The following is a 19008-nucleotide window of genomic DNA, read 5'->3' on the forward strand; positions in this document are numbered from 1 at the left end:
TGCAGACACCCACAATGATGCCAGGGCAGCTAAGTTATCCGCTGCTGACTGAAGCACTGCTCCCTGCCATCCTCACAACTCGCACTTGCTCCCCAGCCCGTCCTCTAACTCCTCCTACCTCCCACCTCTTCCTCTGATCCTGCCCACTGTATGCATTTGATCCAGACAGAACCTATTGTAAGGGGGACAGTTAACTCGCAGGGCTGTCTGCATGGTGTGGGTTTTTGCCTTGGAGCTGGTCTGTGGTTTAGCAGGTGATAGGGAAGAGGCCGAGGGAAATGAGACAAAGCTGCCAGGCACCAGCGAACACTGGAGATGGGCAGAACGGCACTGGTTCCAGCTGTACACAGAGCCTTGTGAGTGTCTTGTGAAGAACCCTACCAGGCAGTGGTTGGTGGAAGCAGATACCTATTTCAAGTGTACAGTAGCTGTGTGATTTTTGTTGTCTTTGGACATGTTTAATGAGACTGTCTGTTAGACACCCAACACTAATGGGCTCTGTAGTTTGACTTAAGACCTTAGGTAACAGTCAGGGCTGAAGGTATAAATTTGAGATTGTTTAACATATGGAGATGGTATTTAAACTTGCAGCGTGAGGAACAATTACCTGTGGAGAGAGTGTAGACAAGAACAGGGCCTGTGCCTGAGCCCTGGAACACTTGAGGTGAAATGTGTTTGAAGGTCTGGCCACAAAGGAGCGGACAGCTTGGTAGGAGAGCCTGGATGTCTAATAGACATTTCATTTGCTGTGTCTTAACATGGAACACACACACGCACCTCTTTCTCTCACTGTGGCTCAGGACGGCCTCACTCTCACCTTCCGAAGTGCTGAGGATTGGCCTCTGCTCTCCTCCCATTCCAGCCGTGGCTAACGGCATGCTCTGCAGTCATGCTTTAGCAATGGGGGTGGTTCTGCTTGCCTGCCCCTCCCCATGGCTCATAACCAAATGCCATGCTCACAGCTGCATACTGACCTGTCTTCTCTGCCTCGCTACCACCGTGTGCTTTCTGACCTAATGACTCCCTGCCTGCATTTCTGTGGTAACACCCATCTGATTTCTCTATTCCAGCATGTCTGCCCCACCTCTCTCGCCATAGTCATATTTTTAAAAAATGAAGTAAACATGGAAATGTTGTATTTATGATTGCATATTAAGTAACAGAAATGTAGTGTAACCCATTAAACATTAATTACAAATAAACAACTAATTTTAAGTGTAAGTTTGCAGTATTTAGGGCATAAATACTAAGAAGTTGTTTGTTTATCTGAAATTCAAATTTACATAAAAAATCTGTATTTTCTCTGGAATCCAATTCTTGCTTCAAAGTCTAAATTTCTTCACTAATGTTTTGGGAATGAAACCTTATTGTCCTGAGACTGTATTGCAAGAGCCAGCATGTTGAGTCCTGTGCTCTTTGTGAACTCTCTGCGCTGCTTCCTCCTCATCTCTGGACATGTGCACACCTCTCCCTACAGTGACTAGTTCCTCTCGGTTCTCTGAGTGATATCTGTAGTCTGGTTAAGACTCGAACATTATCTTCTCCAAGACATCATTTCTAACCTAGTCCTCTCAGAGAAGTTAATATTCAGGAGACTACCTTTTCTTCTGCATTTGCCAAACATTCTACTCTCAATAGCATTATAGATCTTTCTATAATTTAATACATTTGTACTTATCTTTCTCCCCAAGATTGTTAGTTCTTTGAGTACGGGGTAAAAATCATATCATTTTCCAGACATGGTGGCACACGCCTTTAATGCTAGCACTAAGGCAGATGGACCTCTGTGATTCCATAGGGTGACTTCCGGGATAGTCAGGGCTACACAGAGCAACCCTGTCTCAGAAAACAAAACAAGACAAAATGTGTCCTTTAACTCTACTCTGTGGCACATAGTAGGCTCTTCATAATATATGAGTGAACCAATGAATGGGGGAATAGGATCCCTAGGCAATGGCCACATGGTCAGTGCTTTTCCAAGGACAGCTCCACTGTTCCAGTGTAACACCTCAGTGTCACACTGACGTGTAGGGCTGGGGCTTTTTACTGAGTGCATAGGAGAAAACGCAGGGGTGAGTGAGTGTGTCTTCAGCAGTCTGTCTTGTCCCTGCATCAAGTCCTAAGAGTACAACCTCTCTGAAACAGCCTTCTTAGAGCCAAGCTGTGACTCCTGATTCCCCTTCATTCTTCCCTCTCTCAGTACAGAAGGGACCCCTTTTCTCTCTCCGGCCGCTGGCACAGGAGTCAGTAATGTTAGCACCTGCTCACTGAGGCTGCCTTCTCTCCTCACCCTGCTTATGCTTCTCTGCCGCATCACTGCCTCTCTCGGGAGCAAGCATGGAGTCCCAACTTTGCCTTTTCTTCCAGGGATTACAGCCTTCCCCCTTTCACATAAGAGAGCAACGTTTTCTTTGTCTCCTCCCAGAGCAGTTCAATTAAATAGAACTAAAGCTGCTAAGTAACTTTAATTATTTTCTATTAATGTTTAACCACTCAGTTTCTTTTTCTATTAAATGATGGTGTCTTTATGCTCAGAGGTTATACATATATGGGGAAGTTCATTTCTTTTATTAAAGGAAATACCACCACAAAACTATTAATGACTTGAGCTCTGTGATTAGTTCTTTTTAGTGACATTTCAAGATTTAATTATTAATCTGGCTCAAGTTCAAAGACAGAAAACTCAGTGCCAGAAATTCCTAACCAGCAAGAAATAGAAACAAACCTTACAATTGTCCCTTCTTATAACAAAAACCAGCAAGATCAACTTCTTGTAATTAGAGATGTTTGGGGGAGGTTGCAGAAGGGGAGTTCAAGAAAGCATGTCAAAACAACAAAACTCAGTGTACATTTTCATTGCTATAATTGATCGGAGGATGTTTGCAATGGATTTGAAAGTGAATAAATTAACTGTGACATTGATTTGGCAGAGCCTCACTAGTGATTGGCAAGAACACACAGCAGAGCAGCGTCTGCTGGAGCATAGCTCCCTTGACTGTTCATTGTGTCTGATAGATCTTTGCATCCTGGTGCTAGCCTTCTAGTTTGAGTGCTAGAGCGTATTTACTTATTTACTCTTCGGTTCTTCCTACCATCTGGGCGAGACCAATTGATCTTTGATTACTATGTCAAGTCATTTCTTGTGTCTGAACACAGAACACTTTCTGGAGGATCTATGTACCTCCCCCTTTTCTTTTCTACACTGTGCAAAGGGGTGAGCTAGTAATACGTTGTTTCATCCCAACAGTAATTGAACAAAGTAGCAGCATTTTCAAGCTTAGACTTCAACACGGTTTTTGCTAGGAATGAATTTTTTTCACCATGTGACAAAATTGATCTCAAACAGAAATTCCCAGGGGGTAGGATATGGGGGAGTAGTCAAGGCCCTGAGTTCAATTCCAACCTCCACACACAGCCCCAATGTGCACATTCAGCTTAGAAAGCTCCCACTGTAGAAATGTTGAGGATTGGGTCTCTGTGGCATATTAATAGTGTACTATGCTCACATCTTTGTGGCTGTCTGTGATAAAGGATTCAGAAACATACTTCTGGCCAAGTTTCACTTTTAATCTGTTGATTAAATCCTTTTGTATTTTTAAATTTTTTTAACTCAAAGGAGATAACTCATATGCAAAAATATTTAATATGATTTTAAACCAAAAGTTATCCCTCAGCATGATAGTTTAAGTTAGAAAAGAAACTAATGGAATTGGTAAGATTGAGTTTATCCCTCTATGGGATATGTCTGGTAAGAGATTAAAATATATAAATTTCAGAGAGTGTACTTAGTAGTATAAACATTTCAGAAATATTCCTTTCTCTGAAACCAAAGTTTTCTTGATATTTTTTTCTTACATATTTTCCTATATGTAGCACCAATAACTATTAGATGTATTACAGTTTTAATTATTAATATTTTGTAAATTCCCATTCTTATTTTCTGTGTGTAGTATAATTTGAACTTCATAAATGAGTCAAATTTGTTCCTATAAAAAATATAAGAAGAACCTAGTGGTATACCTAAATATGATCCCTAAGTCTTGTTTATTCATAAAATAAAAAACATTCTAACAATGAAATGTTGTTAAATTTATTTAAACTGCAGTTTGATTTGTTGGTATTTTTTGAACTTGCATTTGAACATACTTTTGTATGAGATACATAGAATTTTCAAGTTCTTGTAGGTACAGATACCCTAGGAACATGAAGCTTGAACACTCAGGCCCTGATGTGAAGTATATGATTCTGTAACCTGTATTAGCTTTATCTTTTTTTATGATTAGATTTCTAGCAATTTCAAAGCAAACTTGGTAACAGCCTAATAAAAGACTGATCATTAGCCTGTCCCACCGCTGTGCCTGTCCATGTGAAAATGACGTAGCTGAGGGTGTAACTCAGTAGCAGAGTGCCGGTTTAGCATGTTCAAGGCCCTGGTTCAGTCCCAACTCCCTCCCCAAAAAATGATAAAGGTGATTTTGAAGCTGTTATGAGTATCATATCATCAGTATCACATGTGTACATAACGCATTACAGAAAAGCCCCTTGATAGACTAATTCTCAGTTTCTTAGTTGGAATATTTTAAAAATAAAAACTGGACTGGGAGTTTGGGATCATGAATAATATCATAGAGACAATTACTTTTTAACAATATATCACACAAAATGAAATTAGTGATATATGTCTTGAATAATAATGAGCTGCTTCTAACCTGAATACTTTGTATTTACTTTCCGTTGTTACTAGGTACTCTACAGTGTTCTTGTATGAGTACTTAGACCTGCACTTAAAAACTCAAATCTACTTAATAGTATAGACTCAGAATTGTTCATTTGCACCCCTTACTAGCTGTGCTCTCAGAGACAGAAGAGCTTGAAGTAGAAGACTCCGGATAATATTTAAATAATCACTTAGATATTTCTTAGCCCTTCCCTATCCACAGCCGAACCCATCAAGTCAGCGAAGCCTTCACCCAGTCAGGGGCCTTTACCCTAGAGCTTCATCTACACACATTGTACAGCTCTGTCCCCAGGCTCAGCTTTGCACTGCCTCGCTTGCTTTTCTCAGGACACATCTTGTGGGGACCTTTTATCTATTTTGCCATTTGTTTTCCCTCTCTTTAACAGTCTAAATTCCTGTTTGTTTTACTTAAGATTTCCTACAGCCATAACTGTATGATAGAGCTGATTTCCTCAGCGTTGTGGAAAATGCTTCTGTACTAGAATTTCACAAAAAAGACTGATAGAAGCGGGACAACTGTCCTGATTATACGTGCCTAATGTCTGTGACTGAGATATATGTTGGCATATTCGTGGAGTGAGTGCATATTTAAGCCTTTAAAAAACTTTAAAAGCTTTTTGGCATTATGATTTATGTATCAATTTGCAACATTGAGTATGCTACCCAAAGACTCTTAGCAAAGTAATGGTATTACAAAGGGCTTGAGCACCTTTGGGGAGCTTGAGTCCACGTCAACGAATCAGACCAGGAAAACAGCCGTTGTATTTTTGTCTTAGGTGGTGAGCATCCTGAAGGCATTCATGGTGTTTTCTTTTGCTTTTGTATCTCATCCTCCATAATGACATTTAATGTTATAATTTTGGCATATAAAATAAGTTATAAATTCAAACAATAGGAAACCCTGATGGATCTATTAGTTTTCACCAAAACAAGACTCCACTAACAAACCTAAACATGGTAGCTATAGCTGAAAAACTTCTGCTGCCTGTTCAGATAAGAGTTATCACAAGATACTAGTCTTCATAAACAAAGAAACAACGTGCCCTACAGATTTGACAGCGTTCACTCTGTCTTCTCTGTTGGCATGGTTTTTCCTTGAACTGGGTATGGAATACTATTATTCAGCTATTCACTCCACTGGACTCCAGAACTCTCCCAGAATGGAGTTGACCTCACACGTGACTTCTGGGTGACACAGGGATTACCTCATTTGATCCCTTACCTTTCTGATGTCATAGCTGGGCACTCCCCACTGCTAAGTTTAATTACATTTTATACAGTTTTCTCCCCCCCCCCTCTCTCTCTCTCTCTCTCTCTCTCTGTGTGTGTGTGTGTGTGTAGACCAGTGTGCTACTAATTGCACCATCTTGGTCTGAAATTTGAAGATTGCATTACCCTTCACTGTTGGAAAAAGGAGCAGGATAGAGTAGGGACTGTAGCCCATCGTAGAACATTTGCCTAGCATGCATGCACCCTAGGCTTAATCCCTAGGGCAAGAGTTAAAAGGGGGGTGGGGTAGAAGTTGGTGTTTGTTTTGTTTTGTTTTGTTTTAGTACAGAGGAATAAACAATCACTATCTTGAGGTCAGCATGAACTTTCTTTTTTATACTGTCACCACCCAGCAGCCATTTCCTTAGGATTGCCAGCAGAAAAGATAGTACCCTAGTACCCGTATCTCCATTTCCTTAGGATTGCCAGCAGAAAAGATAGTACCCTAGTACCCGTATCTCCATTTTATTCATGAGTCAACTGAGGACTATTTTTAGGAATGTCTTTGTCTATGTTTATCAACATTATTTTGCCCAGCTTTAATAGGTTGCATTGTCTGCCATTTGTCCGTTTCTCCTAGATTGCCCAGCGTATGGGCGCATGGCTCGCATTACAGGCGTCTCCTCGTCCTGGGTTTCAGGGATACCTGATGCGCTGCTACCACCTTTGCCTTCAGTTTTACTTGGATCTTCTCTTCCTTTCTTTTCCTTACTTTGTTTCGGGTTTGTCAATTTTTAAATCTTTTTCTTTTAGTCTTTTGCTCTGTTATCACTTTCCTTTCTCTGATTTGGGAGTTAATTTCTCCTTTTTTTCAGAGACTTTGAAATGTATCATTAGGTTATTTACTTGACACCTGTTTTGGTGTCACTTTATTTTTTAAAATAAGCTTTCAGTGGTATGAACGGCCCTATTATAACTGCTTTAATTTATAGCCTACAAATTCTGGTGTGTTATGATATTTTATTTGACAGGATTTTCCCTACCTTCCTTCTGGTTTCTTCAGTGACCCACTCTCTGTTCAAAGGTGTTTGTTTAAGTACACTTCTTTACTTCTCCATTTATTTGTTTGTCGAGTGTGCATGCCACAGGTCATGAGCTGAGGTCAGAGGACAGCTTACAGGAGGAGCTGGTTCTCTCCTTCCCCCAGATGGGCCAGGGGTTGCCCTTCCCCACTGAAACATCTCCCTGGACTCTCAGAAGCTTTACTCAAGTTCCTGCGCTTATTACTTGCTGTTGTTCTTTTGCTGTTGATTTCTATCTTCATTCTGCTATGATTTCATAAGATGAAGGAATTTCAGCATGTTTTAGTAATGGATAGTTTGTAGATGTGTAGTGAGTCTATTTGGTCTGTAGTGTAATTTAACTCTGAGGTTCCTCTGTTGATATTTTCATCTGCATGATTTAGTGGTGAAATATTAGTCTCACCCACTTTTACTGAATTGGGGCTTCTCTTTCCCTTTCTATTGTGTGATGCTAATGTTTGATGCATATATATATGTACCATTATTAATCTTCTTGGTATATTGGTTTATGTAGTGATGTCCTTTGTCTCTCCTAATTTTGGCATGAGGTGTGTTTCGTCAGATAGGAATATGCAGCTGTCTCTCCCTCTTTGTTTCAGATTCCATTTGCTTGGAATATCATTTTCCATCCTTTCAGTTTCTCTGTTGTTTTGTTAATGAGATAAATTTCTTACAGGCGACAGATTCTTTGTTTTTTTAATCCACTCACCCCATCTCCTTTAATTCAAGAGTTGAGACCTTTATGCTCGGAGTTCTTATTGAAAGGTATTGTTGGCTGGTTTCATCCTGTTTTTCATCTGGTTCTAAATAATCTGTGTCCACTTCTTTCTCCCTTGTAAGAGGGTTGTCTACAAAATTAATCTTCGAGTCTGTTGTTCTATTACATTTGTACTTACAATTGTGCTTATCTTGCTTGCTTTTCTATCTGTAGGATTGATTCCTTTACGTACGTATCTTCCAAGATGCTGGCTTTGTAGTCCTGTCTTGTCTTTTCAGTGCATGCTTCTCTCCACTTCTCCATTGATTCTCACGGCACGTTGTTGCCCTAGCAGTCTGCTTCTCTTCTGTGCCCTACCGGCCTTTAGTTGCTATGGGAAAGCTGCTCTTGCTCTCCTGGGTTTGACTTTTAAAAGTAAGCGGTACTTCTGCAACACTCAGTGTTCATTCTTTGTTCTGTGCTTTTCAGTTTAATTGTAATGTGATATGGATAGGTTTCTTCTGGTTGTATACATCTGGATATCCACACCATTCCCAAGATCTGGAGGATTCCTGGCATTATTCTCCTAAATTGGTCACTTTGGGGCTCCTATGTCTTGTAGCCTGAACCCTGCCAGATGTTGAACAATACAGCACAAGAAAGGTTGTATTCACTCGAGACACACGTGGGTGCCACTGCTAGTCTCCATGAGCATCAGCGTTAAATGCTCGTGTGCTCCAGTCTGTGCCCCCATCCGTAGCAAGCATACAAGTCCCCAGGTCCCCTGATGCTCAGAACAAGCCATCCAACCAGTGAATTCTGTGACAGAAAGGAGCAGCCATATAAGCAAGTCCTGCTTTCAAACATGGTCTCCACAGTAAACCATATCCACCTGCTCTCTCTTGCTACAGATCGAGACACCTACACCAGACCTGCCACAGTTCCCCCTCTCGACTGTTTAAATGTCCTAAGGGCTTTCTTGCGGTGAACTCACCTCACTTCTCCATGACTCTGTGTGTTTATTTATCTTCTTTATACTCTTTGCTCTTTTGGGGACCCACCACCCAGCTCCAAAATAAATCATGCACACGGAAGCTTATTCTGGGCTTTTATCTTTTTCTATTTCTGTATACCTTTTTTACTTCTTTCTCCATGACTTACTGTGTAGCTGGGTAGCTGACCCCTGCAGTCTTCCTCTCCTCTCCTTTCTCTCTTCTCCATCTTTTTCTTCCCAGATTTGTCCTTCTTTTTATTTGTTTTCTCAGCCCAGCCCCGCCTATCCTTTCTTCTGCCTCACTATTGGCCATTCAGTTCTTTATTAGACCATCAGGTGTTTTAGGCAGGCAAAGTAACACAGCTTCACAGAGTTAAACAAATGCAGCATAAAAGAATGCAGCACATCTTTGCACCATTAAACAAATGTCCCACAGCAGAAACAAATGTAACCCATCTGAACATATTGCTCCACAGCACCATGGTTGTTTGCTCACCCAGCCAATGCAGCAGGGTGTTCCAGGGAACCCTACATTACAGTTGTCCATGTCTTCTGATCCCCAGAGTAATTAGTCCCTAACAACAGACCCTTCTCTAGACGATCGCTCATTACAACGCTTTTGTGGGGACTTTTTTTGAAGCTAGTTTGCTACTGCAGAGCGGGGGTCAGTTTCAGACTGAATCCCTATGGTGAATTTAAAGTTTCCCTGTAACTGTAACTGCTGGTCTTTTAGTACTGGGGAACCTGTCTACACTCCCCCAGTTAACATCACACTCGCCCTTCCAGGGAGCCGGACTTGACCTTTCCCTGTGCCCTATGGCTTTCCAGTTGTCTTTCTTACCCCGTTTCCTTGCACTCTTGTTTCTTCTTGTTCAAGTGGAGGATGCCCATTCTGCCTTCTTACCCTAAAGGATCTCATTGCTTTTTCTGAGTCATGCATGGAATGATGCTCTTCAGATAGGACATTCTTGTATTCAGTGAAAAACAATAACAGCAGATTCATTATGGTTTGTAGTATTGAACCTAGATCCAGCAAAGCTGCAGAGCTTACTACAAATCGCACTGACTTGAGGAAGCATTTCCAGTAGTGAAGTTCATCTGTAGTAGTGTCTAGGACACGCTGGACTCAGCTCCTGTCCTCCACTAGACCACTCTGGGGACAAAGAAGTAGGTAGGGGTCTTAGTTACAGTTTCTGTTGCTCTGAAAAGACACCACGACCACAACAACTCTTATAAAGGAAACATTTAATTGGGGTGACTCCTTGACAGTTCAGAGGTTTAGTCCATTATCATCACGGTGGGAAGCAAAGCAGCATTCTGGCAGACCTGGGGCTGGAGAAGTAGCTGAAAGTCCTTCATCTTGACTTGCTGGCAACAAGAAATGGTCTGAGACGCTGGGCATGGCTTGAGAATATATGAGACCTCAAAGCCTACCCCCACACTGACGCACTTCCTCCAACAAGGCCATAGGTATTGCAACCTCCAAGTAGTGCCACTCCCTATGAGCTTATAGGGGAGGGACCAATTATATTCCAGCTACCACACAGGAGGGCTTGGTTCTGGCCCTAGAGAAGGGAAATGTAGCATTCCCATGTTAATTCCCAGGACACAGGAGCAGCAGGCTGCAGTAGCGCTCTAGGGTACCCCACACTTCTTCCTCTGCAGTGGAGCAGCAGCATGATGGAGCCCTAAGGCCAAACCCGACAGTTTAGGGGACTGATTCAGGTTCTCATGTAGCCTATGTGTATGTACACGTGTAATGCAGTATCTTTTAGTATTTTGAAATCTTTGAATTGTGTAAACTAAAATTTTAATCATGTTTCCCAATTATGTGTATGTGCAGGAACTACTAAAGAATGAAACATACAGAGAAGAAATTAAAGCAAAAAGCAAAGAGTTTTATGAAAAAGATAAACTCGGTAAAGAAACCAGCGAGGAACTCTTGCCTCCACCTGCAATTCAGATTAAAGGACATGCCTCTGCTCCATATTTTGGGAAGGAAGAACCCTCAGTGGCTCCCACCAGCACTGGGAAAACTTTTCAGCCAGGATCCTGGATGCCAGAAGATGACAAAAGACAAAATCAATAAAAATACACTATGGTAAAGTCATTTCATTTATATGGATATGGCTATTGTAACAAATAAAACAAAGGTTAAAAGTTGATCACTTTGTATTTGTGATCCACAAAGCTTGAGTTTTTATGTGTATGTGACACTTGACTTACTCATCATTTCCCTCCTTGGATTACCATGCTGGCCAGTGTCATGCCACTGAATATTCAGGTACATGTAAGGTTCTTGGGTTCAAGGAACCACCACAGATAATGATAACAGTGGGCTACCAGAGCTGCTAACAAGTGAGATGGGGGAGGGGATTCATACTTCAAAAAGAAAACTTAGATAGAACATGTGACTCAAAGAAAATTTAATAAACAGTACTAGGTTTGATGGTGTGTGATGTAGGAAGTCATTTGAATCTCCTACATAATAAATAAGGTATAATTTTATTTATCTTGTGCCTTGGGTTCCTGTTTTGTTTTAGAGACAGGTTCTCACTGTATACACCACACTGGCCTCAAATTCAGAGATCCACCTGCCTCTGTTGGCACTTCAGGCCTCAACTGCCTTCCTACTTTTTAAAAACCACCTAGCTGTAGCAGGGTGGTGGTGGCCCAAGCCTTTAATCCCAGCACCCGGGAGGCTGCGACAGGAGGATCTCTGTGAGTTTGGAGGCCAGCCTGGTCTACGGAGCTAGTGCCAGGACAGACTCCAAAGCTACACAGAGAAGCCCTGTCTCAAAAAACAAAACAAAACAAAAAAACACCTAGCTGTGAAGCATTCAAAGTAGAATTTAAATATTAAATAATAGCTTGCCTGCCGTATTTCATTTCTTAATTAGCTATATTAGAACCCCTCACAGTTTACTATCTTTCAAGACAGACTTAAACCTATTTTAAGCTTTTAGTCTCAAGTGAAAATGTTCACATTAACAAAAGAACACTTTATTCCTTAAGTATATACTTAAGAGCTAAATTCGCTTTCTCTGCTAAAATGTATGTAGGATACTTATGCAATGATGGGCTTAGCACTATGCAAACTTTTAAAACACAGAAAAAATGCTTCTGATTCCAGGGTTTAATCATATGTCCTAGCTATACCTATATTTGAAGTATATCCACACAAATAACTATATGGAGTGAGCATATATATAGGAATACATACACATATGTACACACGTATGTATGTAACAAAGAAAAAGAGGCTACGAATTTGAAAGATGGCAGAGGTTGGAGTTTGTGGGGTATGGGAGGGTTTAGGAGGAGGATAGGGAAGGGTAATTATAATCTCAAAAAATAAAAAAATTAAGGAAATAAACATAATCCATTTTTAACCAACATGGAAAGCGCTCACTTATTTAATTAACCTTGAACCAATTACCATTATATTGATTTTAATTCTATTTCATTAAACATATTATTTAAAATAAACCTGAGTTTATTTAAACCAGACTTTTCAAACTGTTTATATTCTTTGAAAAAAGGCATGTAGAGACTGGAAATCGCTGAGACTTGCAGAAATTGTGAAGGAAAGAAACTTGTCTCAGTTTCATTTTCAAAACTCTGACCGTTATTGTTTGTTATTGTTTGAAAATGCAGACCTTGGCCTTAAATATTTATTCCAACTAAGTAATAGACCAGAGTGATCCTATATCCAGATGCAGACACTAAAGGAAACCATTCTGAAGTAGATTTCCTCTACCATTTTGGCAAAATGCTTAGACAGCCTCAGGATGGCTTGTTTCCAGCCATGAAAGGGTTAACAGCTGCATTTAGTTTTCAGAAATTCAGAAGTGACAAGCAGCCATTTCTTTTTAAAAGTATTCTGGATAACCATTTCTTCCAACAGTAAATGATAAAGGATGGAATTCCTGAAGAATCCCAAACCTCACAGTGGTCACTGCCTTGCACCCAGCACTCAACATGCCCCCCAGTATTTTAAATATTTGTTGATCTCGTGTATAAAGTCACTGTCTTGTTTGAGAAGGCTGGAGAAATAAGAGGTTACATCAAATAAAAAGTTGCCACATTAAGAGAAATTATGGAAAACCAGACTTTGTTAAATACATACCTTTAAATTACTAAAACCAAAGAAACCTCAGTTTTAGTGGGTAACTTAGTTTTTTATCTTCTGCTTCAGTACCTGAACTCCAACCCTAACAAAATATACTGACTTTCTGTGAAATTAGTGATCCCCAAGCTGTGGGCTCTGCAGACCCATGGAGACCAGTAAGGTTCTACCATATCATAATAGTACAGTACAATCGAGATCGCCAATCATAAGTAAATACTGAGTTAGTCCAGTGCCTAGAGCTGAAGTGGGAGATAACAGCACTCACGCGTCCTGGGAAACACTAGCCTGTGTGTAGCACAGTTAACTATGACTGAAATCCAGCATCTTTTGAAGCCTTAACCTGCATGACATACATAACTTAATCACTCCTCCCTCAGAAAGGACAAAAACTCAAGACCTCTTTATAAAAATGTATCAAATTTATTTCAACATTTAGTTTCATTTTTAGTAAGACTATTTGACAATTACTGTAACCTAAAATTCCATTATCAGAGGTACAGAAAACATTAATAAGCAGTTAAATACTGGGGTAAAGTTACTGGACCACGCATTTAGCAAAGTGTGTTTAGTCTCTGGCATCTGTTTCAGCACTGGAAGGTCCCTGGCTTCACCCTTTGGCCACTTTCCTGCAGTCCCTTCGTCACTGCTACACCCATGAAAACTTCTCCAAATTTAAGCCTTTATTGGCTTAAAGTATGACTTCATACACTTGAAACTTTAGTTTTCACGTTGAACCTGTTCATGAGTAAAAAGTAACAGGACATCGCTACAGTATTAGTTACAAACAGAATATAAACAAGAGTAGAGTCTATGTGATCAGCCAATTATCTGGTGAAATATTTCAGAGTTCTAGTGAGTGTGCGATGAGCGGAACCCAAGGTTTCAGAAGCACATGGCATTTCCACTGCTGACTTTAAGTCATGTTACTCGTCTTAGCAATTCACTTAAGAAAATGGCAGTGTTTGAAGTACCAAGGTTCTATCCATGGTCAAGACAATAAAAACTCTATATAAAATGAGATTTTAAACTGAAAAAAAAGTCTTGATAATTGCCAACTGTGGTAAAGTCTATGTAAGAATGCAAATAGCCATTACCATTAATAAAATTTTCTCTTGAGAAAAATCAGTGATGCTTCCATTCCAAAAAATAAGCAGATTTTAAAATAGTGATTAATATACTTTATCTCTTTTAAGCCAAAGTAAACTTTTTCACCTCAGAAGATAATCCTTTTACATTCCTAATATCCTCTGCCCAGAGAGAACCCCATTTTACCATTTACATAGGATTCATAGTTTAAAACCATTTTTCTCCACATGGTGCTTTTTACCTGAGTACATTAAGCTCCAAAATGGCAACTAACTTAATGTTAGTGTAAATTTTTACTACAGGTTAAGCAGACAAAACTGCTTGGGACCAGTAATGTTTTATTTTTCATATTTTGGAGGATTTCATACCTTGAGGATGGGATCCAAATCTAGTATTCAGTACAGTAATTTGTATTTCTCATGGCTTGACGATAATTTTATGTATTTTGAGCACACCTGTATTTTGACTACAACCCATCATAAAATAGGGTGTCAAATTTTCCACTCTTGGCATCACTTCTGAACACAGGTGTTAGATTTTACGGTGCTTTGAGTTTTGAATTTTTACATTACGTATGCTCCACCTGTACGATAAATGCTAACTTAAATACTTGTCAGTGGGTTCCAACAAACTTCTGTTTCCAAACCTAAAAGTTACTACAGTATTGAGGTCAGAAAACGACTCTTTACACAGTCAGATTTAATTTACTAAACAATATTATCATGAAATTGATGGAACCTTAATGAGTCCTTCCAACGCTGCAGAATTTTCCAGATGCTTTTTCTCTAGTTACAGAGTCTGTTCACTCCTTCAATCTTTTTTTAGTCGTTTAGCTTTTGCAATGTTTTCTTGACGTTTTTGTTTCTTCTTTTGCTCCTTCTCTCTGGCTTCAATCATCTTGGCCAATTTCCAGGACAGTACAGCACTAGCTAGAAACAGTGGCGTAAGGGCCAAGATGACTGTGGTGAGGAAGCCATATGGGTCCTTTGCAGCCCACTCCACAACATACTCAGCCCAAGCCTTTATATCAAGCATCTTCGTAGCAAGCAGGAAACTGGGGCTTGGAGAATGGAGGGAGGAAAAAAAAAAGAAACGGAGACTATATGGTTAATCCAATCCTGACAGTTATAACACATCCAATTAAACCAGAATTCCATTATCACTCATACTTTTTAAGTATTAGCTAGTAGTATTTTAATAAAGACTAATATCTCCATTTAGGGAAAAATAGTTCAAATACAGCACAGATAGTCATTTTATAGAAAGTAAAGCCCATTTGAACTGTGTCCTATGGACATTCTCCATGCCTCTTATGATACTCAAGACAAACTAGGAAGGAGCAGATGTACAAGGATCTTGAGTCTCACGTGCTCATTTCAGGAAAAAGCCAAATCCTGTCAATTGTTGACATACCATTAGTACTGCTAAGGACTAGTTAACAAAAGTACAAATCAAACTCATGTCTAATTTCTCAAGCCAGACCAGAGACATTCTCTCAGAGAAAGGGGAAGTAGATGGCTATTTCTAGAACATAGGTAAAGAAACCATGATGCTAAATCCACATTAGTATGTACAGCAAAAAAATAAAGAAAAGAAGAGAAGAAAAAAGGAAAGGACCGCTAGGTTACAGGCTTCCGATTAAGAGAGTGTCATCTGGTAAAAGAGATGGTGAGGACTTGAGGCATTTTCTATTTTGTCCCAGAGGCAAACTCTGTGTTCTTGTTTCTAGCAACCTGTACTCAATTACAGGCTGAATTACAATGCACGGAGAGGGAATGTTTACGCATATATACAGCCACCTAAAATCTCAAGCTAAGTGTTTTTAAAAACATCTACCTTATGCTGGAGTAGTGACTTCTAATTTTTCCTGGGAATAACAGTGAGCCAGTCACAATTCAGACGTTGGTTGCTGTCTTCTTTAGCTTGATCATACACTTTGGAAAGGTTTGAATTCTATACAATGAATGAGTTGAGGAAAAAAAAGAAAAGTAAGTCATAACTACTGTTAAGATTATGAATGGGGAAAAAAGTCTAAATTCTCCTAAAACACAAATGACAGGTAAAAACGTCTTTCTGTAATACCATAGCCCCTTAGCACCCATCCCTTTCTAATTTACCACAGTTGTAAATGCCTGGAAATAAAGTACTAGCTGCAAGAAACCAAGTATTTTAAGTAACTTGTTTGGTTACTATATTTTTAATTTGAATAATAAAATTACGACTCTCGCTGACTTATAAAAACATTTACAGGAGCCATGCCCATAGAAACCTTGAACCTTTGTCTCTACTACAGGGAATCCAACCCAAGGCCTAGAGCATGCCAGGCAGGTGCTCCACTGCGGACCATCTTCCCCAGTCAAGAGCTGTTACTACTCGGCGTACTCATTTATACGTTGGGTTGGGTACATCGTTAGAAAATCAAACACCCTGCCTTGCTCTTTAAAGGTTTTGTGGTCCGTAGTACAATTCGTGTATCTTATAGGAAAATAAAGGCTACCAAAGTAACTATGGTACCCACAACTCCGTCATATCAAGAAAGCTGCCACTGGTTTAACTTCCATAGTCTCAAGCTCTTTGTATTTGTATTATTAGTCATGCCTCTTATTTTCAACACATTAAATTTCCTTGCTACGTGTAACATCCCCGTCCAGGTTGCAGGAAGGTCGAGGAAGGATCGATCTTTCTCCAGCCCGGTAACTAACACAAGTTTCAGAGCAAAGCGAGTAACTTTGCAAACAGAACAGCGCGACTGGCGGGCATGGTTTGTGGCAGTTACCGTCCACGGGCCACACATCTCGCGGGCACCTCAGTCTCGAAGCAAAACGTCCTCGCCTCACTCGGGCACACTCCTCCACCAAAGAAAGCTTGGGGGACCCGGAGCTGCACCTGGCGGCACTGTACCCACAGCCTCTCCTAACTTTCCCTCCCTAGGATTTCCCTTGCCCCGGGCCACGTCCACCGCCATCCCTCGGCCTCACAGGCGCAGGGCGTCGTCGCGCCGAGCCAAGTCGGGCAGGACCCGCCGGCCGGGAGTTCGCGAAGCCGGGGTGGCCCCGCCACACCCCCAGCCATGGCCACCGCTGGGGACAAGCACACCCCAGGGACTCCCGCTCCCATTCCCACTCACCCGCCAGGCAGCTAGGAAGAAGGCGGAAGCCGCTCCGCTCGGGTCCCGCCCACCGGGGGGAGGAAGTCGCAGGCGGGCTTCCGGCCGCGCCGTAGCTGGAGCGGGAGGGCGGGGCGACGCGGCGCGGAGGTTTCCAGGCAGCGGCAGGTGAGGCTGCGCGGAGCTTCGTGCGCACTGCCCGATGTGGGTACCGCGACCTCGCGTCCTGAGTGGGACGCTGAGGAAGGCGAGGCGACGGGAAGTGGGCCGAGTGGGTGAGGTGTTCGGGCCGGGGACACTCAGCCCCAAGAGCGGCAGCAGGAATGAGGTGGACCCCACAGACTTCTTGGAGCCTTCTCGCGGCCGTGGAAGGACCCTGGCTGGTTCCCTAAGTCATGTCTCACCCGTGCATTATGGTTGAGCAATAGTTAAATATTCAGACAAAGCAGCAGCCGGGCCGGGATGTGTCCACTGAACCTTGTTACCAGGAGAAAACGCTGCCACACTGTGGGAAAGAGGTTTTGTTGTTTGTTTTTAATTTAAGAGCCTCGCTTATTTCACAAAGGAATGGTCGATACTTGCCCAAAGTAAACTATCAATAATTAAACTGCCAGGGCATAGAGATCCCACAGAAATACTTGTTCTCCCAACACATAAATAAAGGGCCGCAAAAGTCAACACGCAGGAAGGGGTGCGTTAAATAGGCCTCTCCTAATCTACAGGAACTGGAAGATTAGCTCTGGTTTGGTTGGTCCTCAGATTCTGTGATTGCTTGCCTGAACTGCTTGCTCTGTTTGACTGCCTCTGGCAAATGTTGCAAGACCTCCTCACTGTTGTGTGCCAAATAAAGCAAGTTTTGATTCCTGAGAGACTCTTGAGCGTTCTCTTTGAGGAGCAAGCCGAGACATGTATGACTAGTTAAAGTATAACAACAGTAACTATTATTTACCAAGAAGCAGACTTTGGCAGATAACCTGACGATGAAAATACTGCTCCTCGGGTAGACGCTAATGTGTGCCTGTTGTATTAGCTGCAGTTGTTTTCTTGCTCTTGTGTGAAAACTGGAAGGGTGGCTTAGACCCGCTGCCGAAACTGACCCAGCCAGAACAAGCAGGCCATCACCGGCTCATATCAATAAAATCAATGCAATTTTCACTAGAATAGATGGTTTCTCTCCAGTACTGCCTCCCAGTCTGTTAGTCTGCTTTATCTCTCAAGGTCGCAGGGTTCCAGGTATCTTGGGAATGAAGAGGAAGCCCCCAAAGACTGAGGAGCTTGCTCCCTGGCGTGTACTCGCATAGTACAAACACATACGAAGGAAAGATAGAAGCAAGCCTCTTTGGTTATAATCTATTGGAGACCTTATGGTCACTTTCTATTTTACAGATCTGTCTTCTGGTATATTAGGCAGGCTTGTGCAAGTCTAGAGATTACCACAGAGAGTACTCCCTCCCTGTGGTCTGCATTCCCTTAACCGAAGATGATATGATGGGCTCCCAAACCATGGACTGTTCAGAAGGTGGCTGTAGCTTTTGAATCTCCATACTAATCTCCCTATGGAGGCATCTCCATGAGCCTTTTCCTTGTGTGTACGCAGAAGGAATCCTAGTTGACCTCTTGTGTCTTTTTGACCCCTACGGATCAGCAAATGAGTCTGTCTTTGGCCAGTCCTCTGACTCCTTGTCCTTTTTGAGGAGGAATGGTAGTGTTTTGTTTTGTGTTTTGGAGACAGACTTGCTGTGTATCCCAGGCTTGTCTTGAACTCTCTAGATCCTTCTGGCTCAGCCTCCCAAGTGATGGGATTATAGGCACGTACCCTCCACACTTGTCCGCTTAACTTGGTTTCTATTCTCTTCCAAATGTCTCTCAGAAAGTCATTTTTAGATAACAATAAGTTCTTCCTTGTTTTTAAGAAGTGAATTTTAGCCGGGTATAATAGTTTACACCTGTAACCCCAAGACTCG

The 19008-nt window shown here is 41.5% G+C and overlaps 2 protein-coding genes across 2 annotated transcripts in view; one reads left to right on the forward strand and one right to left on the reverse strand.

The window, feature by feature from the left end:
• The window catches only part of Ndufaf2 (NADH:ubiquinone oxidoreductase complex assembly factor 2), a 101165-nt gene extending 90280 nt beyond the window's left edge, over positions 1-10885 (forward strand). The window contains exon 4 of the mRNA XM_050160474.1: positions 10564-10885. Coding sequence (XP_050016431.1) covers positions 10564-10809 — 246 coding nt within the window. The 3' untranslated portion in view covers positions 10810-10885. The remainder of the gene's footprint in view (positions 1-10563) is intronic.
• A 2365-nt stretch (positions 10886-13250) lies between these two features.
• Positions 13251-17201, reverse strand: Smim15 (small integral membrane protein 15). The gene is made up of 3 exons (XM_050160475.1): positions 17066-17201; positions 15775-15891; positions 13251-14998 (listed from the first exon to the last, which is right to left on the reverse strand). Exon 3 carries the CDS (start codon positions 14971-14973, stop codon positions 14749-14751), a length of 225 nt encoding a protein of 74 aa, XP_050016432.1. The 5' UTR covers positions 14974-14998; positions 15775-15891; positions 17066-17201; the 3' UTR covers positions 13251-14748.
• Positions 17202-19008: the final 1807 nt, after the last annotated feature.

This window comes from Alexandromys fortis, unplaced genomic scaffold, assembly GCF_014885135.2.
Source record: "Alexandromys fortis isolate MF-2015 unplaced genomic scaffold, M_Fortis_MF-2015_v1.1 scaffold_76, whole genome shotgun sequence".
Classification (NCBI taxonomy): Eukaryota; Metazoa; Chordata; class Mammalia; order Rodentia; family Cricetidae; genus Alexandromys; species Alexandromys fortis.